At 49.4% G+C, this 23,622-nt stretch overlaps 1 protein-coding gene across 5 annotated transcripts in view; it reads right to left on the bottom strand.

The window, feature by feature from the left end:
* Positions 1-58: 58 nt before the first annotated feature.
* The window catches only part of SAG (S-antigen visual arrestin), a 36,647-nt gene continuing 13,083 nt past the window's right edge, over positions 59-23,622 (bottom strand). For 2 of the 5 annotated variants that reach the window (XM_047721396.1, XM_047721397.1), the window contains 14 exons: positions 23,140-23,200; positions 20,491-20,535; positions 18,625-18,818; positions 17,006-17,065; positions 15,505-15,581; positions 14,497-14,632; positions 13,679-13,763; positions 11,471-11,543; positions 9,468-9,605; positions 6,403-6,480; positions 5,083-5,106; positions 3,505-3,560; positions 734-743; positions 59-287 (listed from right to left, as the gene is read on the bottom strand). In XM_047721396.1, the coding sequence (XP_047577352.1) occupies positions 182-287; positions 734-743; positions 3,505-3,560; positions 5,083-5,106; positions 6,403-6,480; positions 9,468-9,605; positions 11,471-11,543; positions 13,679-13,763; positions 14,497-14,632; positions 15,505-15,581; positions 17,006-17,065; positions 18,625-18,818; positions 20,491-20,535; positions 23,140-23,200 (1,143 nt within the window). In that variant the 3' untranslated portion in view covers positions 59-181. Of the gene's footprint in view, positions 288-733; positions 744-3,504; positions 3,561-5,082; positions 5,107-6,402; positions 6,481-9,467; positions 9,606-11,470; positions 11,544-13,678; positions 13,764-14,496; positions 14,633-15,504; positions 15,582-17,005; positions 17,066-18,624; positions 18,819-19,231; positions 20,104-20,490; positions 20,536-23,139; positions 23,201-23,622 lie in introns of those variants that run through there. The other 3 variants (XM_047721398.1, XM_047721400.1, XM_047721399.1) reach the window with 3 other exon arrangements.

Genomic DNA, 23,622 nt, shown 5'->3' with positions numbered 1-23,622 from the left:
CAGCTTCCTTGTCAGTGACATCACTCAGCCCCCTCAACAAGCCAGCCTGAATCAGATTGCAGCAGAACAAACTTTATTTCTGTGGAGAAGACTCACACTTTGGTATTTAGCATAACTAAAGGGCTAACTGTGGAGCGTGGCTCATCCAGGCTGTGAACTACCCCGATTCCCAGCATCTTCTTCACTCATCCCCGGCCTCCTGGTCTTTCTTCCCTTCCTCGGTGTCTCCTGAGTCTTTCAGATTTTGGCGAGCAAACTCCTCGAATACCAAATTTTCATCCTGGAAACTGAAACAGAGCGGAGAACGTTTGGATCGTGGCATGCTCTCCGCAGCTCGCGGTGAAATTGCAAGCAAGGCAAGATGGGTGGTCTTCCTTTTGCGACAGAGGAACCGACCAACATCTTCCTGCAGGATGGAGCCTGGGACCAAGCCGTACTGCTCACAGCTTTTCATGTCAAATCTCTTTAACAAACACAAAGAAGAGAAAATGAAGGAACCCACAGAGCAGACACACATGCCCAGTATAACCAAATGTGTGTATGTGTGCACACGTGTGTGTGCACATGCAGGTGTGTGTGTGCGCGCGAGTGTGTGCACAAGCCATAGTACTAGGCAGCAGAAGGAAGACTCTGAGGTGTTCAGAGCATGAGGTATATACAGAAAGACCCCAAAGGGGGTCTGTGCCCGAGGAGGAAGTCAGAGAACCCGGAGAAGCTCAGGGCAGTGACTCACCTTCCCTTTGCTGTAATTGTAAGCATGGTAAAGGAGAGAGAGAAGAGAATTATCAGCATAAATTCTTTTTTTTTTTTTTTTTTTTGAGAGAGAGAACAGGCATGTGAGTCAGGGGAGGGGCAAAGGGAGGGAGAGCATCTCAAGCAGACTCTACGCTAGGCATGGAGCCTGACAAGGAGCTCTGCCTCATGACCCTGAGATCATGACCTGAGCCGAAATCAAGAGTCATACACCCAATAGACTGAACCACCCTGCTGCCCTCAGCATAAATTCTGTGATAGCTGCACCTGGAACATTTCTTATTTTGGTGACTTTATAGCTGAAGGGAAAAGAAGCTTAGATATGTGCATTTCACAACAACTACATGTGCTCCCTGCCTCTTTGCCTTTTCCAGCTGCCAGAGCCTTTCTCGCTGCACATCTGAACCCTGGGCTCCTCTGCAGAACACCTTGCCCTCACCTCCCCCAACCAGAACAAGGCATACCCTCACCTCTGGGATGCCTTCTCTTTTCAAAGTGTTTCTCCCTTTGGATTTTATTTAGGTGCAGTTGTGACCCACCCTCCAAGACCAGCTCACAGCTTCAGGTCCAGCTTGCAAGGGGCGAGTCCCAGGACTGGACGTCTAACCATGGCTGGGGGTGGGGGTGCACTCAAGCTGGGGAACCACTCCCAGGCTCCTCAGGATTTGGTTTCTCTGTTAACACATTGATCATTGTGCTGTTGTCAGTTTATATTTTCAGATATGTTTTACAGCCCCGGATTAACTGCTATTCATCTGAGTGGTTCTTTGCTGCTATTCCTTTGTTCCTTTAGCTTTCTGCCCACCTAGTAGAGTCCCATAACCCTCATTGGGGCGCCAGCAAGAGCTGAGTGAGAATCGCTCCAGAGGGTTTTTCAGGAGCACCAGAGTGACGGAGAGGCTCCCATCTCTCAGGCACTGGGAGGGAGGTGGCTGTGTGGGCTGCTAACCACAGGAGATCAACGGAGGGGCCCCGGGGCAGGAACCATCCTGGGCTCCCACATGCTGGCATAATTACACTACTGGGACCATCAGCCAGAAAGAGAATCAAAGCACCTGCATTCCATTGTGGATGCTCTTGACAGCGGATAATAAAAACTTAGTAGCATTTCTTTAGTGCCTATTAGGTATAAATGACTTGGCCCCAGGCCCTGGCAGAGTTTGTTAGCTACAACTTAATGCCATTTCTGCTTAGCCTACCTGTCTGGACTCAGAGCCTGGAACTAGGCAGGGAAGTTGTGAGCACTGCTGTGAATGGAAGTCTTGTGACTCAAATCCCAGGAATTCAGAACTTCAAGGCCATGGGGTGATCTGTCCTTTCTCCCTGAGATCTCCCAGAACACAAGATCATCATTTAGTCTTGACATGGTGGTGTGTTCAATGAAAGGGCCATGATAATGGACCATGAAAATGTCATACCCAGAAAAGGAAGAGCCCCACTTCTGCGAAGTCTGTTCACAGCTCCAGAAAACAATCTGGCATAAACGATGGCATTGCCTCAGGTCATAGTTTTAAAATATTCTTTTAAAATGTCCTTGAAAGGGACCAGAATGCATCTCAATCTCACATAGTTAAAAAATGGTATCTGAATGATACCACCAGATACAAATAAGAAAAAAATGTGGCCAGATTACTTTCTCCCCAAAGTACATTTGACTATTTGAATCCAAAATATTTGGAAAAATACTTTGAGACAAACCCAAAATGAATAGGGGGACTCATTCTATTGTTTAAAGGGCATTTCATAGGGCACCTGGATGGCTCAGTTGATTAAGCATTTGCTTTTGGTTCAGGTCATGATCCCCGGATCCTCAGATGGAGCCATGCATCGGGCTCCCTGCTCAGTGGGGAGTCTGCTTCTTCCTTACCCTCTGCCCTTCCTCCCTGCCTATGTTCTCTCTCTCAAACAAACAAACAAAAAAATCTTAAAGGCCGTTTAATGATCAAGATACAAAAAGCTATAAAGTATAAGAAAAATAAATCTTGCTTGCTTATACCACTTTTTTTTCTTAAATAATCCCAGTGCCCAACATGGGGTTCAAACTCAGATCAAGAGTCTTATGCTCTTCCCACTGAACCAGCCAGGTGCCATGTTTATAGCACCTTTACTAGAAATATTCTTTGTTACTATAACTATAGAGGGTTCACAATCCAAAGGAACCAAAGCTTCAGGAACCTGGCCTGACCCTTTCCTCTAGTATTTTCTGTATTCTCATCACAATCGCTACTGTCAAAAATACTCATGTTATGAACGCCTGTTAATGCTTCCAAATGAAATCCAAAAGCCTCAGCCTCTCAGATGTATTTTGCACCTAAACTTTCTTTAAATCTCAATCCAGTCCTATTCCCACCAGAGCTTCTGCTTGTAAATCATCCCCAATAAAACCCAACAAGAGAGTCCATGTCCAAGAGCAGTGATGCTCTGTCATCCACGGGCTGAATGAAGGTGGACAAGCCATGGCTCGTGGCCTGTGGCTCGTGGCTGAGGAGATGAACACTCGTCTATGGGCTGGCCTGGGGCATCGTGAGGATGACAAGCCATGATCTGGCGATGCTACTGGGGCCATGGTTAGGAACGACCAGCCAGTCTACGGCCATACCACCCTGAACGCGCCCGATCTCGTCTGATTTCGGAAGCTAAGCAGGGTCGGGCCTGGTTAGTACTTGGATGGGAGGAACGACCAGCCATGAATAAATAAGAAATCTGCAAGCAGTAAATGACTTGAGAAAGCCAAGACAATGCGTGACTGACCTGGGTCCTCGGGCTGGGGATGCATGAGACGGAAAGGCACCTCAGTGGCCACTTCACTGGAAAAAAGAGAACGCAGATGGGTGAGAAGACACAAGGGATTATAAAACACACAGAACAGAGCAGTGGCTGCAGAGATTGATTCCCAGCTGGAAGAGGATTCAGTGAGATTCAAAACAAAACAAACCAGAAATCAGGAAGTGGTCATGGAGGAATTTTAAATGTATTCCCTGGAATGTGGTCCAGAAACTTCACTGAGGCATGGCGGAGACTGCTGGGTTTTGTAGGCTCATTCCCCTTCCTTCTGGTTATTAGGTCCAGAGATGAGCTCTGGTGGGTAGAGGAGAGGTGAAATCCTGGCGAAGGGACAGTTTTGGGGAAAAAAAAAAAAAAAGACGTTGCCAAAATGGACGTGACTTTTTATGTGTTCACTCTATGTCAACAGTCACATAGTTGCTTGCTAGAGAGCAGAAGAGAAATGAGCAGCACCCGCCACTCCAAATTCCAGAAGCTGAAGGGCTTCAGGGTGACTTGGAATTTATACAAAAAGAAGGAAGGAAAGGAGTCAGAAAGGAGAACAGAAGGCAAATCTGGACCAAGGAAGAACAAAGGAAGGAGTGAAAAAAAAGCAAAGGTCTCTCCTTCCTTCACCCACGTTATGGCTTTGGTCAAAGCGCACCTGTTTACAGGGCCACTCTGGTCAGACCCCCAGATGGGGTCTGGGTTCTGTGTCAGGGAGGGGACAGTAAGAGCCAGGATGACAGAGCCTGAAAGGTCAGTGGCTGCCTTGGACGTGGCTTTGGGCCTGACGCCTTGGGCATGATCTGAAAAAGGGTAGCTGTTAGAATTCACAAGAGCCTAATGGTAGAAACAAGCCAAATGCCCACCAGCTGCTGAACAGAGGACCCACACACGATCTGTCCACACCGTGGAATATTACTCAGCCATAAAGAAAGAATGAAGTAGTGACTCAGGCTACAACATGGATGGGCCTCGAAGACTTGGTACTCAGTGAAAGAAGCCAGTTGCCCAAAAACAGATACCATCCGATTCCATTTGTGAAATCACCAGAAGAGGCAAATCCATCATGATAGAAAGATTAGTGGTGGCCCTGGGCAAGGACAAGGGGGGGAATGGCAGAGACCACTTAATAGGTACGGGGTTTCCTTTTGCAGTGGTAAAAATATGAAGGAGCCAGAAAGCGGTGACAGTTGCACAATATTTTAAGTGTCCTTGATGCCACTGCACTGTACATTTTAAAATGGTTCAGATGGTAAGCTTCATACACACAGACACAAAGGCAGCTGCCTGGAGTGGACCAGTTTTCTGAGTGTGTGTGCATGCGTGTGTGTGTGTGTGTCCTCGCCCAGGGGAGGCTCAGCTATGGTCTGGAGGAAACACTTCTAGCCTCACATCAATCAGGTAACATTCACAAGATGCCTCCAGAAGGCAGTGGGCCTCATTTCATAATACCTCTGAGCATAACTGTCAGCAAATCAGATTTCACTCTTACTATCTTGAACCCCAGATTGGTTTCCTATGACATCCTGAGAATCAAGGATGAAAGGTGACAAGGCTTACCTGGAGGTGAGTTCTCCCAGAAAGCTAGGAAACAAATGCAGGACAGGGCTGGTGAGTGTCCCAGTGATACCACAACCTTATTTCCCATTATTCAGAGATGGACATGTCCCAGGCACACTCCGCACTCACAGCTTATGGGATCCTTGCAATCCCATAAAATTCAACTTGACTCTTCCTCTCTACTTGTGATGTCATCTCTTTTTCAAGTGGATTAGCTAAAAAGAAGAATCACTTAGGGGCGCCTGGGTGGCTCAGTGGGTTAAGCCGCTGCCTTCGGCTTGGGTCATGATCTCAGGGTCCTGGGATCGAGTCCCGCATCGGGCTCTCTGCTCAGCGGGGAGCCTGCTTCCCCCTCTCTCTCTCTCTGCCTGCCTCTCCGTCTACTTGTAATCTCTCTCTGTCAAATAAATAAATAAATAATCTTAAAAAAAAAAAAAAAGAATCACTTAGGTCTAAGCCCTGAGGTTCAAGAATAAACCACAAAAGTCTTTGTAGAATACCTGTTGTTCACTTATCTTTTTTTTTCTTTTTCAAAGATGTTGTTATTTATTTATTTACTTATTTATTTTTAAAGATTTTATTTATTTATTTGACAGAAATCGCAAGTGGGTAGAGAGGCAGGCAGAAAGAGAGGAAGGGAAGCAGGCTCCCTGCTGAGCAGAGAGCCCGATGTGGGGCTTGATCCCAGGACCCTGGGATCACGACCTGAGCCAAAGGCAGAGGCTTTAACCCACTGAGCCACCCAGGCACCCCATGTTATTCGCTTATCTTGACACTAAAAGAAACTCTACCATTTTAGATCCTCTTGGAGAAAATCAAAGGTAATTCTGCTCGCTTTGAAAACCACTACAACTACAAACACTGGAGTAACACAGTTTGTAAAATCAACCCATGCTCTACTTTGTTGTCCCAGCCAAAACTGGGGGGATTCTTTATCGACTTAGAATCATAGAAGATGCAAAAATGGAGATCTACAGAGAATTTGTTTGGCTGCTGCCCTTCTTTCCTGAAGTGTGATGTTGCACCAAATGGATTTCCCTTTCTTGCGTATCAACTTCTACCCTGTGAGCGGATGGGCATGCACTTCCACCAAGTAGAACTAACGTATTTCGTAGTTTGCTCCTTCTACTTTTTTCCACGTGACGTCAGACCAAACACAATCAACAACAAGACAAACAGAATCTCTCCAAAACTCTCCTTGGTCATCCACAGAATTTGTAGATCCTTCCACCTTGCTGGTTCCCAATCATTCAGGAAAGGAAGAGTTCAGAAGGGGAGAGGCCAAGACAGAGCCCACAGCATTGGTTCTTGGACACTCACCCTGACACCGTGAGCTTCACTTTGATATGGTAAGACACCAGGATGCCCAGGACAGTCCGGTCTATGCCCTCCTTTATTCTGCTCAAACAGAAAGGAAAAGTGGAAAATTGCAGAGGAACAGCAGAAAGCAGAGACTGGATAAAAAAAAAACTCACCTCCAGACAAGCCTGTTATAATGGGTTCATCTTCTTAAGGAACTGGTGAATTCAACCAAGCTGTCAGTCCTATAACTTTCCATAGTCAGGGAAGGGGATTCCTTTCCTGCATTGGAGTTGAGGATTCCCCCAACCCCACCCCAGAAGTTCAGAGTGCAGAATGTGCTTCCTGGTTCTTCCTGCTCTGTCTCCATTGATGTTCACCCACCTGCTTATCAGCCAGAAATGCATCCCCCGCACCCGCCACCTCGTCTTCCTGGGCTCCTTCCTCTGTCCTACCTGCCATGCCTGGCCAACCACTGAGTCCTCCATAGGCTTTTTGTGCCTCCATTATCTCAATAACTTACCTCCCATAGGCCCTCTTCCCTGACCTCTCAGCCACTCTGCAGCCAGAGAGCCCCCGCAGGGTCAAGCCTCAGCATGGCCTGGCAGGCAGTCTGTGAGCTGGCCTTTGACTGCCTTTGCCACATCACATCCTGCTACGGTCTAGTGTCTCCCGTGCAACAGCCTCACTACACACAAGCCTGCCCTGGAATGCCATCCTCCTCTGTTCTCTAAGACCTCAAGTTGAAGTTGACCCTCCTTTGTGAAACCTTCTTGGCCACCTGCCATCAGCACAGGTCTCCATCCTTCGTGCTCCAGCCCCAGCACCCAGCATCATGTCTAAGTGAATGAACATAGTGCATGAGGCCATCGCCTGTGTCCCCAAAGAAAGTGCCATCTAACTTTCCCCATAGAAACTCCATTCCGGGTTCCACTAACAGGTGCTGAGCTCCCTCTGTCCGACAGGCACCATGCTGGGTGTTCTAACACGTTATTATCTCATACGGCATCCATTGTAGGAGCATTAAGTAGTTCAGGATGCCCAGTCACAGGAGTTAAGGTCTGAAAAACATCATGACACACTTGCTAGAACAATGTGAATGACAACAGACAAACATGGTCAAGAGAGCTGAAGGCTCCAGGCAGAAGGCAGGGCACAATTGTGCTGAGAGGTCTGAGAAGGGTCTGAGAGTGCAGGGCAGGCTCTGGGTCCAACGACCCCAGCCTGGGATCCCTCTCATGGGAGGCACCTTGGACATTGCTCCCAGGGCCACGATGCCCTCCAAAGACTCCATCAGCTCCTTAGTGCCTGGAGCTCCTTGGGGAAGGCAAATGCCTTTATCTGGAATCATGGGACATGGTCAGTTGAGAGAGGTGGACATCAATGGGGATAAAAAGAGGATACAAGCCTGAGACCCCACCCCATTGCTAGGCCTGACTGTCTGACTTGTACTGAATGGAGGCAAAGAGCTGGGGGGAGAGAATGTGCTTCATCTCATGCCTGAGAATACACTGTAAGCCTCCCCTCCACCATCTTCCTTGAATGGAAGAGTCTCTCCGTAACCCCCACTCGCTCTCTCTCTCAATCTCTCTCTCTCTCTCTCTCTCACACACACACACACAAACACACACAGAGGTTCTGCTGTGGTTGTCACTTTCCAGGCCCCTGAAAGGCAGCCCTGAAGCTGGGGCCAAAGGAGGGACTCAGGGTTAGAAGTGGCCTTTGCTTTGTCATTAACCGACCAGGTGACCTTAGTCAAGCCTTTCCTTCTGGCTGAACTTCAATTTCCTCATCCATAAAATGACTATAAATTCACCTTTCTCACAAAGGTATGCAGGACTTACATGGTTGTGAAACCGTCCACAAACCACACAGCATTTTTACAAACGTGGCGTTCCACTGTTGGGGTCTTGATGGCCACCCCTGGAATAAACTGATCTAGTGTCAGTGCGCCTGCCGGTCACCCTCCCAGACCTTCACCAAAGTGCCTTAGAATCAAACATCCCAACTTGGCAAATTATTCTCAGAAAATCCATTGACTCCACTTCCTGCCAAATGTTTGCTGACCCCACTCTTGTCTTGGAGAACAGCTGCTCCTGAGCCACGGGGTCATGGAGGTCAAGCAGGAGAGCCTCTTCCAAAAGGCATCCCCTTGCAGGTGGCCTAGTGGGGCCACAGAGGGAGCCCCAGTGCATCACATGGGGGATGGCAGGGAGTGGGCCTCGAGCCCTCCCCCAAACACTCAGGGTCCCACGAATGGAAGCCTTGAAGGCTGCCTGGAAGTGGCAGTGGATAGTTGACCTTGAAGCCTCCCTCCTGTTTGTGCTAGATCTGCTGGTTCTTTGAGTTGGGGTCAGCAGAGCAGTGTTTAGCTTCATTGAAATTTAATTGACATCTGCAGCTATCAGGACCTCCCGTTCTTTACCTTTCCTGGTGGAAATGAATAAATGACATTTCCATCATGCATGAGGCCGCGTGTATTACTCAGTTTATTTTTTTTTATTATAATTTTCTAAGTAGGCTCTATGCCCAATGCAGGGCTTGAACCCATGACCCCAACATCAAGAATCACGCAAGCTACTGACTGGGCCAGCCAAGTGCCCCTGCATCACTCAGTTTCTGTGTTTAGGGTACTACACTAGCTAATGCTATTTTTAGAAGGTAATGGCTGACATTTCTGGAGCACTCACTGTGTACTCAGCCCCACACTTTACATGGATTGTCTCCCGTAATCCTTGTAAACCTCCCCATGAGAAAAGGCAGCACCCCCACTGTACAGACAGGAAAACTGAGGTTCTTAGACAGCTCGAGTCATTTGTCCAAGGTAGCCCAGACTGTGAGCAGTAGAGCTGGGATTTGGCATGAGGCCGCCTCCAGAGCTCACTCCCCTAACCACCATGTCACACCAGGGGAGGGAGTGTGGGCCCGCCTGGGCCACGGAGTCTTCACTCTGCACCTGGAGTGACAGCCATCAGATCAGGCTCCTTGTGAGCCCGTGAGCCCGGGGGTGAGACGAGAAGCGGGCAGACCAGCACCACCTGTGCACTGAGTCTTGGGGGCTCGTCTCCTGAGCTATGAGGACTCACATGGTGCTGGAGGCAAGGTTCGTGTCCTCATGCTTGATCTTCCCATCCAGGGCAATGCCCCGTCTTTCCCGGTTGTTGGCCAGCAAGGGCACCAGCGTCAGTGTCGTGGTCAGAGTGCTGTTTGGTAGCACTTTTTCTCTGTGGGAAGAAATGCAGAGTGGATATTTGGCTAACAGTTCTTAGGGCTATAAAGCCACCATCAGTCCCATGAGACACTATCAGCCATCAAGCATGTTCCAGGATCCAAGTTCCCTCTAACTCACGGGGAAGATAGTTCAGGTTATCAGTGCCCTTGCCTTATGAGAAATACTAGTGACATCTCAAAACGGTCTGGCAACAAGTCCCTTATCCTCCTCTGAGTCACTGAGTTTCTAGAGTATTCTGTGGGTTAAATGAGACTGACTAACACAAGGGTCGGGGATCACAGCAGTTTCCTCCTGCCACCACGCAGTGGGCTGCAGCTGTCCGGCCAGTGCCAGCAAGAAGCCACAGCTGGAAATGGCCTGTCACCGAGAGCTGTTGCTTGTCAGGAGGATCCGGCTGTTTGAGGAGGGTGCAGTGGGGCCCTCCGTGAACCATGCAGACCGGACTGGTTTTGTTCAAAGCACACAGTGCTCTGTCTCTCTCCTGGTTCTTCCCTGTCACTGGGTCACTGGTCAGGTGGTGTGTGTCTCAGCCCTAGACAGACACAGGGAACCTGTGCCAAACTGTGGGTCTGCAAGTCAGGAATGGAGCTAGGGACACAGCAGCAAGGTTTTGCCAGGTCTGGAGCATCCCTCACTCCTGGAGGCCGCAGAGGTTGGCCCTGCCGGTCACCGGCAGGCTCGCACCACACCTGCACCCAGAGCTGTCCACACGGCCGCGGGCCCGGCCAGCCAGCTAGCTGCCTGAGAAGGCAGGGGGTGGCCCTAAAAACACTGCCCAGGAGTCAGCCCCAGGGTCCTGGGAGCCCCGGGGTTCAGGGACAATGCCTTGAGCTCTACAGCCTCCAGACTAGATTCTGGTCTGAGACCCGCAAGCACAATCCAGCTCAGCTTTCAGGCTCCCTGACTCCCACTCTTGGTCGCCAGTGTCCTGGGGATCCTTCGGTCCAAAATGCACTGAATTGCTGAAAAGAAGTCCAGATAATGGCATATGCCCCATGACGAAAGGAGAAAATGGTCCCTGACTGAGTTCTCTGCTCAGATAGCCCCCCACCAGCAGCACCAAGGGAGCGGCCAAGGAGCTCCAGCTCTTTCCTGCCTCCCTCCCTTCTGGACCTATATTTAAACTCGGGTCCAGATCTGCTTTGAGTAATAGTTTATTCTAAAATTGTCTTTTAAAGTTTACGTCATGTTCTCTGGCTGAATCAGGTTGTCTTTGCTCACAGGCCCCCTGCTTGTAGCTCTGGTGATATTTTTTGCGTACAAAAAAATCATCAGACACATCAGTGACACAAAGAGGGAAAGACCTGCCCGAGTGACCCTCTTGGGGAGGCGTCACCCCCAGTAACCTATGTGTGAATGAAGAGCAGGGAGCAGGACTGGGCAGGTCTCTCTCTATTCCTCAGCTTTCGATTTTAATGAAGGGAGAGAAACAGCTCATGACACCGGGCTCAGAAGTGACATATCACTGGAACCCGGCTGTCACTGGTACCACATTTTCAAATCAAAAGACAGAGAACCCTTGCCTGGGCTGACAGACGATTGGATTGTCTGCTCCGGGGCCAGAAATCGTATCAGATTCCTCTGGACTTATTCCAAGGAGCAAGAGAAAGTTCCAGCTGTTCCCACTGTGACATTTCAATCTTTATTTCTCTCCTTTCCATTATTTCTTGTGAGGGAGATCCCTGGGAACTCTTGCGATTGAGAACAGAATTGACTTGCTAACTTTCTTCGCAGCCCTTGAAGTGAGAAAAGGGGAAGGAAGGGAAGCATCCTACTTCCCTTTCAGGGTGAGCAAAAGGGGAACTTGACAAGGAAGCCTAAGCTGCCCCGGAAATAGAAACCTGAGAAGCTACTCACTGTGTTTCCTCCTGGGCCACCGGCTTGGTGTAATAATCGCTTGAGTAGAGAACCACATTGGCCACTTGCTCCACTGAAAAGGGAGAACAGGGGTGGGTGATTCAATGTGGGGCCCTCCATGCACGTGCACGGCGCCTGCTGGGGACGCGGTCAATTGTTGGAGTGTACTTCTCAGGCTAGGCTTTACGGCTGGGATTTCTGAGTTCTGTCCCCAGGCCACTCCTGTTTGCCAATAATCTGCTCTGTGGCAGCTCGGCCCCATGAGCCAGCCTCCCTAAAACAGCACCTTCTAGAAGACTCCTCCCCGCTGAGCCCACACCCCTTCCAACACTATCTTTTGTAATGAGAACCTTCTTCCAGTTGTCCAAGCTTGAAACCATCTACCGGCAACATAGACCTGACTTGTGTATGTGGGTGGAAAGGTGGGCTCTGGGGCCAGACTCCTTGGGCTCAAATCCCAGCTTGGCTGTCAGCCGTGGGGTGTCACTTAACTCCTCTATGCCTCACTTTCCTCAGCAGCAAGATGGGGGTGACACTTGCATCTAACTTACATGGTTGTTGTGATGATCAAAAAAAATAAATTTTTAATCTCTATTCAAATCAAGTCTGAGGAGTAGAAGAAACAATTTGTGTGACACACTCGGCACAATGCCCAGCCTATAGAAAGCTACTAACATTTTGCTTTGGAAATTTCAACAATTCTCTCAAAAAATGAATGACTTTGATGTAAGAACTCATAAAGTTTTGAGAAATAATTTAAAACCAAAGTATCCAATGATACTTTCTCAACCTTACTACTTCTGGAATACTGTATTAGACACTACATACAACATGCTAAATAATACCAGGTCCTACGAAGACGGAATGCAGATGAACTCGACCAACATAAGACAAAGCCATACACACTCATATGAGCATGAAGAAAGCGCTATAGTAATTCTTTAGTACGCATGCACCCAAACTCCTGAATCTTATCTATGATGCACATACACAAGGAAAGAGGAAAGTGGTGTGTGACCCAAGTGACCAACCATCTTGATCTGACTGGAGGTAGCCCATTCTAACACTGGAAATCCTGGTCAAGGGGTACGCAGCTGCTCAGGCAGAAGAGCATGCAATTCTTGATCTCAGGGTCATGAGTTCAAGCCCCACATCAGGGTAGAGATTATGTAAAGAAATAAAACTTAAGGGGCGCCTGGGTGGCTCAGTGGGTTAAAGCGTCTGCCTTTGGCTCGGGTCATGATCCCAGGGTTCTGGGTTCAAGCCCCACATTGGATTCTCTGCTCAGCGGGGAGCCTGCTTCCTCCTCTCTCTGCCTGCCTCTCTGCCTACTTGTGATCTCTGTCTGTCAAATAAATAAATAAAATCTTTAAAAAAAAAAAAAGAGAAAGAAAACTTTAAAAAAATGAAAAGACAAAGAAAATCCTGATCAAGCCAGGACTGTTGGTCACCCTACACACACTATGAGTCTGGCTTTGTCTTAGTCACTGAGTGTTGTTTGAGTTAGTGGTGAACTGAGAGGTCACCCTCCCTGGTCATTCTGTCGTGTCTTTTTTATGTAGCCCCTGGAAGACCATGATATCCAACTATCCCCTGTACTTCGATGCCCCCTGAGCTGAAGAAAGGGGTAGGACAGTAGCCAGGTTGTGCCTCGTGTGTAGTATCAGGCAAAGCTTGGCCCTCATGCTGTAGTAGGGCTTCACCGTTTACAAAAGCACTTCCAGGCTCCAGTCCCTGGAGCCTCACGCAATGCAGGAAGGTAGACCAGGAACAGTGCCGTGGATGTTAACTGGAATTCAGAGAGGACGCACATGGCGTGAGCCCACAAATTAGGCCCACTGTTATCAGTCCAGTGCTTTCCCCACTGTACTGTGCTGCCTCTGTCCACAAGATTTAATTCTGATCTGAGAAAGAAAACTCCTTCCATGCACCCCACCTCCCATCTGGCAAGGGGCTCCTCCAGGGAGTGATCAAGGATTGTCTGTCAGGGATGTTGTTTCAGGACAAAAGACAGCTCTAAGTGGGACACAAGGTGGCATGGGGTGACCCCTGAGGGTCTTTCCTCCTGTCCATGACAATAGAGGTAAACAGGCAGTTTCAAAGACCCAGGAGGGGGTACTTATCTGCCCATAGGAGAGACCCTGGGGAAATAGGACCAGATGCAGAGATTCTAGAAGACTCTGCCTTCCCATTTTGAGAAGTTCCTACCTAATGCTTTAATCTTCTTCACTGTCTTCTCCGTGTTATTGGTCACGGTAATCGTCACCGAAATGGGCTCCCCATGGAAATAGGTCTGAAACAGTTAGCAGTTCAATCAGAAAAGAGGAACAGAGCATCATGGTATCGTGAATCTCATGGTTTTCTAGGTTTATCTCCATCCTTTAACCAGAATCAAAGTGGCTGAATTCCCACACTTTCAAGATAAAGGGATAGCAACAGGGTTCCTTTAGAACACGGAACACGGGGGGCGCCTGGGTGGCTCAGTGGGTTAAGCCGCTGCCTTCGGCTCAGGTCATGATCCCAGGTCCTGGGTTCGAGCCCCACATCGGGCTTTCTGCTCAGCAGGGAGCCTGCTTCCTCCTCTCTCTCTGCCTGCCTCTCTGCCTACTTGTGATTTCTCTCTGTCAAATAAATAAATAAAAAATCTTCAAAAAAAAAAAAAAAAAAGAACACAGAACACGGTTTGCCTCGTCTGGGGCGCACTGAGGAGTGACCAGGGTGGAGTGGAGCAAGGGTGCTCCAGCCTGGAACGCCCAGTCCTGAGGGTCATAGCAGCGGTGGCCGTGGGGGGTCCCACGTGGAGTCACAAGGCCACTTGGGGCAGAATGAGTGCTGGGAAGGGGAGTCAGTGGGGAGCTCAGGGACAGGGCTCTCCTCAGCAGTGACTTCCTCAAGATCCAGGATCTTGGGCACACCCTTGCACACTTGTTCACAAACGGGGCTTTAACCATGCCTAGACACAAGACAGCTTGCTAACACACCCGAGGCCTGCTCCCAGGCGGGGCCCAGTGCTGGCCGCAGCTCACCTCTTTGTTGAGGGAGACAGCCAGGTGCAAGGGCTTGTCTGACATGAAGAACTGCCAGGAGGACTCAGCTTGGGGCTGGGGACCCATCTTTGCGGGCGCATGCTGTACCTTCCGGATCAGTAAACGCACGGAGCTCCTGTGGATGACAAACGCAGACAGTTCTGGGCTTCTGCCGGGTCTCCTCAGAGGGCGTCCAGGCCTCTGTCCCCGGCCTCACACTGTGAAGCTTCAGGAACGCTCCCATGGGATGATGGTGTGGGCCTGAGGTCACTGTCACCCTCAGTCTCCAGGGCACAGCCAGGGGGTGACAGTGGGGGGGTGCTCTATACGCCTCACATGCATGACATGCTTCCACACTCCCCACAAACGTGACTTGTTATACAATTGCTATTTATTAGAACAAGGCTCCACAGTGCGTGTGTTGAGTGTGAGGAAGAGTGTTGAGGGCACCAGAGAAAACCTCGTTCAGGTTCAAGAGGGAAGGTGAACGCTGGGGTCCACAAGGTCGGGGGGCTGGGGTGGGGTCACTGCCTGATGGGCAGAGAGCCTCTGTCTGGAGTGATGAAATGTTCTGGGTGGGGACAGTTTGGGGTGGCAGACAGCACACAGGGTTGTAAGCATGGTCCCACGACACAGGGGAAGTACTTAAGGCCTCCAAAGCGCACACTCAGAAATGGTTCCAACGGCAAACTTCATGTGGTGTATATTCATCACCGTGGAAGAATGACCGAGAAGAAGAAAACTGAAGAGAGAGGGAATCCAGGGGCTGCTAGAGGCTTCTGTGAACCTTGAGGTTGCCAACCCCTCTGCCATTTTCCTTTTTTTCCCCAAATGATGAGCTGCTGACTCTGCCCCATGTGTAGACACCCTGACTGCTTGGGCCGGGCAACCCCCATCTCCCTGGCCATGCAGCTCTGTCGGGGGAGCTGAAGGGAGGGGCTGCTTCCTACCCCAGCTCCTTGACCCCCACCCTGGGTGCTGCCCCTTGACCCACAGCTACACTCTTACTTCTTGGGTACTTTGTCCTCTTCGTCCTCTGCGCTGTCTCTGGCGAATGCTTTGACCTCAAAATCGACACCACAGCACTGCAGAGGGCAAGAGAAGAGACAAGGCTTCAGTCCATGCCTCCCTTCCCGGCAGCTGGGATGGGGTCACACGTCCCACCAGAAAGTTATAACGGCACTCCGTCTTTTTGTCTTAGTCATGTCCTTTGGAGGGCTACCCCATGATGGCTAGATTTGCCACGTGCAGAAAGAACAGAAGGAAAGAACAATGTCAGGACTGGGAGTGGGCTGTGGCCCCGAGCTCCCAGGGAGATCATGTATGGTGTCCAGCCCTCCCCGCCCATTTAGTTGTCCCTCTTTGTGTGACCCCACATGCATGGCACTGAGGTCACACCGTAGACACGGGTGCTCATGGGGCTGGCAGGGGATCCAACCCTTGGGGGCCGGTTGGCCACACCCAGGTGTGGCCCGGCTGGAACCCAGCCGGGTGCTGGCGGCTCTTCCAACTTTTGCAAAGAAGCTGGAAATAGAATTGGGGGCAAAGTCTTCTGATTTTTAAACTGACTCAATAGCAATATGTTGTGTGGGCAGAACAAATGCCTCTGCCCCGTGGGGCTCCTCCCCAGTCAGCTCATCTCTGCACGTCACCGAGCGCACGGCGGGCCCGGGGGCGGCACCGCGCTCACCAGCCACCCCGAGGGAAGAAGTACAGTCGGCTGAAGGACATGAAGTCGGTTGTGTTGACAGTGGCATATGAGCCACAGCCTCATTGGTTCTACAGCTGTGGAATCGTGACAATTCTGAGATCTAGTTTAAAAATACACCAGCACGAGGGGTGCCTGGGTGACTCCTCCTGGCACACACTCAGCCCCTTTCCTTTTCTCCCCCCATGGGAGCTTGTGCTTGGCCCACCCAAACCCTCTCTGCACAGTGGCCAGAGTGCCCTTGGGAAGCCCAAGTCAGCACCTACTGCTCAGGGCCCACCAGTGGCTCCCTGCTCACTGAGAAATGGCCCCAGGGTCCACACCTCCCCACGCCTCTGACCTACTCTCTCCATTTCGCCCTGCTCCTCCACCCCAGCACACCAGGCAACATGCCTCTCTCTCTGGAAGGCTCTCCCCTGGAATAGCGTGCCTTCTCCTTTACCTTCCTGGGGAGGTCTTCTTTACACATCCTGAACAACTAACTACCCCCCAAGGTACCCCTTTGCCTCTCACTAGCCTCTTGTTCTCCAGAGTGCCTACTGTCCTTGAATGGACCCCGTAGACACCTGTTATGTCGTTTTTGCCGGATTCTCCCCCGCAACCTGTGGGACCCACGAGGGGCGGGACTGATTAGTGTTCCGTCCACAGGCTCCGTCCTGGCTAAAGGCTGCTAAAGATAAGATTCATTGCAATGTCTCTCTGCTTTTGTGCATGTTTGAAATTGTCCAGAACAAAAGGCGATTTTTTAAAAAAGTAATTTGAAGGAATGGACAAATCCACGGCCTTTCTTTTGCAACTAACCTTCCCTACGTCTTGCGGAGCGGGCTGCAGCATCACCGAGCAGGGCAAGTAATCAGGAAACTGCGGGAGGAAACAAACCAGTTCATTCAGAGGTGGTCACTCCACATGTAAGGAAGGAGGAGCAAACAAAACAACAACAACAAAAACCCACAAAAAGCAATCTTCACCCATATTGCCAAGACCCGGAATGAGATCATGAACGCGAACTTCCAAGTGTCCCGGGGGATCCCTCACACACGAATATGCACGTACACGTGTGTGTGTTACAGAGGTGAGACCCAGTGAGGCACGTGTCCTGTCATCTCCTTTGCTACCATCCCCGCCCTCACCCTCCTCGGAGTGCATTATGACTGCTTCGCTGTGCCTTGAGTTGCACCACTCTTCCGGGCTTTGGTAACACCACATTGAGTTTGGCCAGCCCCCTTGGTCGGCTGATGCTTCAGTCACTGGAACTTTGCTTTTCTGCCATGATAAACAAGGGTGCCATAAACCTTCTTCATCCACCTCGGCACAATTTTGTGCCAATTAAGTTCACAGGCTATGCTGCTAGGAAGGGAACCATAGGTCAAAATCACATTTTTAAGGTTTTTGAGATGTGTTGGCATGTTAGCTCTCCAAAGTGATGTCCCTTCAAACTCCCCAGTACCAGATTGCGAGAACACGCAGGACCACAAAACTGTTTTTTCAAGTAATTAAAAAAAAAAAAAAAGTTGTAGAGTATGCACAACGTGAGACTTGGGTTTTCAGCACACCGTTTAGTGGTATGATGTCCATCCACGCTGTCCTGCAATATTCCCAGCATCCACTCCCAGGAGGTTTTCACCTTCATGCACTAAAGCTCCAACCCCGGTCAATGCTAACCCCACACACTACTCTACGCTCCGTGTCTATGACTCTCACTGCTCCAGGTTTCCCATGTAATTGGCATCAGACACTTGTGTGTCCTTGTGTGTCTGGCTTCTGTCACTCAGTCTAATGTCGTTGGGGTTCATTCGTGTTGCCGTGTGTGTCAGAATTTCCTTCCCTTTGAAAACTGAGCCGTAGAACTTTGGAGAAATGTATAAACTTAAGACACGTGAACATGCTAGTAAAAGAGGTAGTGGCAGCTTTCCCGAGACTGAGTTCAAGCCCAAGCCTTTCAGAGGCACTGCAGGTCGCCAGGACTCCCCCCGCGAGAGATGGGGCTATTTATCTAGGGACCCAAGGCCCAGCAGTCAAGGCGAAGGACGACTTCTGACTTGAGTACGCTCTCCCGTCCGTCCGGCAGGGAGCTCTTTCGTGTTTCGAGCTCCTCCAGGCCAACCGAGGGCCACTTCTTTCTTTTTATAGCCAAGCAAGTGAAGGAATAACCACCCATATAATTAGGTGGTCGGATGAAGGGAAATATTTAAACTGTAGGTTGAACTGGTGTCTTCAGAGGCTGAGAAGCTATTTTCAAGGGCTTAAAAAAAGACAATCACAGCCCGTGCGATCTAGAATTTCCTCCAAGGAGGCAATTTGAAGGCCCACAAATGTGAAGTCATTGCTCCATCCCCTCTCCTTCCCTCCTGGTCATGCTGCAAGGTGCTGTGGGCGAAGGAACCAGGGCAGGGACCTGGAGGGGGAGAGGAGTCACCCACCTTGAGCAGGAAGGGGTATGTGTTGCCTCCCAACTTCTTCATCAGGCTCTCCTGCAGTTTTGTGGGGGCAGGGGTAGCCTCCACGGGTGGGAACACCTGGGCCTGAGAGAAGTACAGGTCCCTGCGGAAGCTCAGGCCGATCACATCAATGTCCTCCTGGCCGTAGCGGAAGGCGCAGGTCAGAGACACATACACTGGAAGGGAGACGAGAGGAAGGTGGGCTTGTCCCATCGGCATGGCGCCCCCCTCCTGGCCAGGTGAGCAAAGGGCAACCCTGGACACTGCCTGCCCCTCCCCAGCGCCTGCCCACCTGGAGCCTCTGGAGGGTAGGGTTTTGAGAACCACACCGCCCAGCCACCCAGATGCCCGCACACTTCTGGAGATCCAGCACCTTCACTGGGACCTGTGCTGGTTACTCTAAAGGCATATGTGAGTCAGAGGACGGGGAGGCACCTTCCATGAACCACATATTTTGCCTACAGACTCCCCTGTGTCCTCCATCCTACCACCCCCATCTCTCTACCCACCAGCTTGGGGAATTCAGGAGGCTGTAACAGAGAGTGAAGGTGGTATACAGAGGAAAAGAGTGCTAGGGAGCAAGACAGACCCGTGCCAGAGAGGGGTCGGCCAGAGCTTCAGGACAGGGGTTCATGGACCAGGAGGAGAGAAGCCACCAGATCCCAGAAACATTTCTTTCATCTTGCTCAGAAACTTATCAAGCATTCTCTAAGTCAACACCTCTGAAAGTTCAGTTTGATTAAACAGACATAATCCATGACTGCAGCGGACCGCAAGAATTATAGGAAACTACAGGTTTGGGGTGTGGACTATTTACAACAGTCTGTAATGGGGTAAATCAAAGCGCACAACGTGCATTCTTCTTGAACAGAAAGCATATCAGAAGTCCTTGGAAGTCCTCCCTTGTAGATTTTGTCTGTGTCTTCACCAAAAGCTCAGAAGAGCCACTGATCACTTGCCTATCCCTCAACCAATGTTTGTGAGAGGAAGGTACCTAGAGATGACCTGGCTTTATGCCTCCCTCACTGTACCCTGCTTTCCCTCAGAGCAGCTGCCCTTCTCTGACCAAGGGTATGGGCTTTCGGGGGTCAGACCAGGCTCCTCCACGTGCCCAAGAGAAGCAGGATGCCCAGGAGGAAGTCGGAGAGAGTAGAAGAGGTGATTTTCAGCCCCATTTCTGCCATGACCCTTCAGAGCTGCCACATCCATGGGTGGGACCTCTATGGACACATCCAGAGGTGGGAAAAATTCCTAGTGATTGCCAGTAGCAACCACTCAAAAGGTATTGTTAGAATGGAACAGAGTCAGCGACATTATCGTAAGGATAACTCAGGTCTGCCCTAATTTAGTTTCTACAACTATTATTAGTACCAAACTCCTTGCCCCACACATCACAGCTGCCAGATATCTGCAAGGATACTGTGATACTTTTCCTCAGAACCACCAGAGTAACCATTAAAAAAAGAAAAGAAAAGAAACGTCCAGCAGGCTCAATTTCCCCCTTTGGGGATAAACCCACCAATGGGCCCTCCTGAGTTTTGCTGCTGGCCAAGGCACATGCACAGTTGGTGGAGGCCACGGACCTGCCTTCCACGCTCCAGCCACTATTTACTTACCCTGCTGCCCAGGACAAGTGTCTCCCTTGGGTCTTAACTTTCATCTGAGAAATGGAGACAATGAGCTCCAATGTGAACAGGACAGTGTTCTGAAGATTTTAATGAGGGAGTGTGGGTAACAGCACCTGGCGGTGATGGATGTGCAAGAGAGAGGGCACCAGCTGCTTCCCGGCTCCTCTTCCCCAGAGTCCCGACCAGACCTGCTCCTGGGAGGACAAGAAACCCGGCTCACCTTTCTTTCCCTTCACAAGCTCAGGATCCACCAACACGACACCATCTAAACCAAAAGGGAGAGAGCAATGAGGGCGGAGAAGATGAAAGAAACCAGAGGACTTCTTTATATATTTATCTATGGTTTTTGTTTTGTTTTGTTTTTAAGGAGGTTCCATGCCCAGCATGGAGCCGGAAGCAGGGCTGAAACTCCGACCCCCCAAGATCAAGACCTGAGCTGAGATCAAGAGTCAAGATCCTTAACCGACTGAGCCACCCAGGTGCCCCTCTCTGTAGTTTTTAATTGCACAAGTAATCCATGTTCATTATAGGAAAATTAGAAAGGGAAGGTAAGCAAAAGAATAAAACAAAGTGAAATATCCACTCAGAGATCCCCATTGTCAAGATACTGGTGCAGAATTTTTTTACTAGATGTATATGCACTGATAAGGAGTTTTACTAAAAAAATGAGATCCCAATATACGTACAGTTCAGTTAACTGCTTTTCTCATACAACTATAAATTGCAAACACCTCTTCTTACACAAAGACACACATAATACATACTCATCATTTTAATGGCCACACATGGCTCCACTGAATGGACATACCATAAGTTATTTAATTAACCCCCTCTAGTTAGGGCATTTATTTCCAGTTTCCCCCATTATCATGAACAGGGTGATGAAGAGCCTTATAGATACATTTTTTTATCCATCAACAATAGAACTGGATTTGACTTTTGATGACATACTACCAGATGACCTTCCAGAAAGTACATTCTCACCCTCAAGTGCCTAGAAATGCCAGTTTTTTTTACACTCTCTCTTTTTTTTTTTTTTAAGATTTTATTTATTTATTTGACAGAGAGAGAGATCACAAGTAGGCAGAGAGGCAGGCAGAGAGAGAGGGGGAAGCAGTTCCCCGCTGAGCAGAGAGCTCTATGCGGGGCTCCATCCCAGGACCCCGAGATCATGACCTGAGCCGAAAGCAGAGGCTTAACCCACTGAGCCACCCAGGCGCCCCTACACTCTCTATTAAGATAGCTATTGTAGTTGAAATCATTACAGATTAGCAGGAAGTTGCAAAGATAGTACAGAGAAGTCCTGTGCATCTTTCATTCAGTTTCTCCCAGTGTTTACATCTTAGATAACTGTAGTACCATATTGAAACTAGGAAGCTAGCTGATACGGGGTACACTGTATGTGCAGGTCCAAGTCATTTTATCTCACATGGCGGTTGACGGCTCCCTCACCAGAGAGCTCTCTCTCTCTGTTCATGCCCTCCCCGAACCACCCAGCTTCAGCACTGCCTCCTCCACGCCCCCTCCCAGCAACTACTGATCAGTTTACCATTGCCATTATCTCATCATCCCTAAATTATCATCTAAGTGAAATGGTACAGCATTGTGGCCTTTTGAGATTGGCTCTTCCCACTCCGCATGATGCAGGATCTTGAGAGCCATACGCTGTTGTGTGTTATCAGTGGCTTGTTCTTTTTTATTTCCGAGTAGGATTTCATGGTATGGTTGTGCCACTGCCCGTTTCAACTGATTCACCTATTGAGAGACGTTTGGGTTCCTTCCAGTTTGGAGTGATCACAAATAAAGCTATCATAAACGATCGCACACAGGATTTTGTGTAGATGTGAGTTTTCACGGCTCTGGATGAGTGCCCGGGAATGCAACTGCTGGGTCAGATGGGACGTGTGTGTTGGATTTTTAAAGGAACTGACAAACTCTTCCAGAGTACGTGTTCCCTTTTACATTCCTGCCAGCAATGTATGAGTGATCTGGTTTCTCAACATCCTCACCACCTTTTGGTGTTGTCACTATTTTTCATTTTAGCCATTCTTTTTTTGGTTTTGTTTTTTTTTTTTAATATTTTATTTATTTATTTGACAGACAGAGATCACAAGTAGGCAGAGAGAGGGAGGAAGGGAAGCAGGCTCCCTGCCGAGTAGAGAGCCCGTTGCGGGGCTCGATCCCAGGACCCTGGGACCATGACCCGAGCGGAAGGCAGAGGCTTAACCCACTGAGCCACCCAGGCGCCCCCATTTTAGCCATTCTGACAGGGATATAATGAAATTCCAGTCCATAGTGGTTTAATTTGCATTTCCCTAATGGCCAATGATGTTGACCATTTTTCCATGGGCTTCTTTGCCATCCATATATCTTCCATATATCTTCTTCAATGAACTGCTTTTCGGGTTTTTGGTGCATTTTCTTTCATTTAAAAAATTTTTTTTTTAAATTTATTTAACCGAGATCACAAGTAGGCAGAGGCAGGCAGAGAGAGGAGGAAGCAGGCTCCCTGCTGAGCAGAGAGCCGGATGCAGGGCTCTATTCCAGGACCCTGGGATCATGACCCTAGCCGAAGGCAGAGGCTTTAACGCAGTGAGCCACCCAGGCGCCCCTTGGTGCATTTTCTAAGTGGATTTTACTTTCTTATTGCTGAGTTTCTTTGCATATTCTAGAAAGGAGTCCTTTGTCTCCCCCACGCCTGGAAATTGTTTCCAATCAGCCAGTGGCTACCTCACAGACGTTTTAATTTGTATTTCTTTGATCAGATTATTAGCAAAGCCCATTTGAAAAAATAAAAAAGGAGCTGTTGTCTGAAGGCTTTAAGGAAAACCAGCATTAAAATTTAAATCTCACTCCAAACTCAACTTACCCACAGGTTCTACTTGATCAATATGGTCTATATAGTCTCTCTTCCCCAGGTAGATGGTCACCTGTAGGAAGAACAGATGCAGATTCTAAGTGGCCAAAGAACACTAGCACATTCATGTTCAAAATCAGCAACAACAACAACAAACCCCCCCTCCCAAATCCCCAAACCTGGCAACAACTGACACATTTTGATTACTCTTTTTTTTTTTTAAGATTTTATTTATTTATTTGACAGAGAGAGAGACACAGCAAGAGAAGGAACACAAGCAGGGGGAGTGGGAGAGGTAGAAGCCCATTGCAGGGCTTGATCCCAGGACCCTGGGATCATGACCTGATTAACGACTGAGCCAGCAGGCCCTCCACATCTTGATTAGTCTTGAGAAGACTTCCTGCCTGGCTCTGCCACTTGCCCATTCCCCACTCTCTCCCTGCTTGGCTGTGGGCAGACTATGGATTACAGGCAAGTGGGACTCTCTCCTCGGTC

This window comes from Lutra lutra, chromosome 3, assembly GCF_902655055.1.
Source record: "Lutra lutra chromosome 3, mLutLut1.2, whole genome shotgun sequence".
In the NCBI taxonomy this organism is placed as follows: domain Eukaryota; kingdom Metazoa; phylum Chordata; class Mammalia; order Carnivora; family Mustelidae; genus Lutra; species Lutra lutra.
This window is presented reverse-complemented; position numbering and strand designations above follow the sequence as displayed.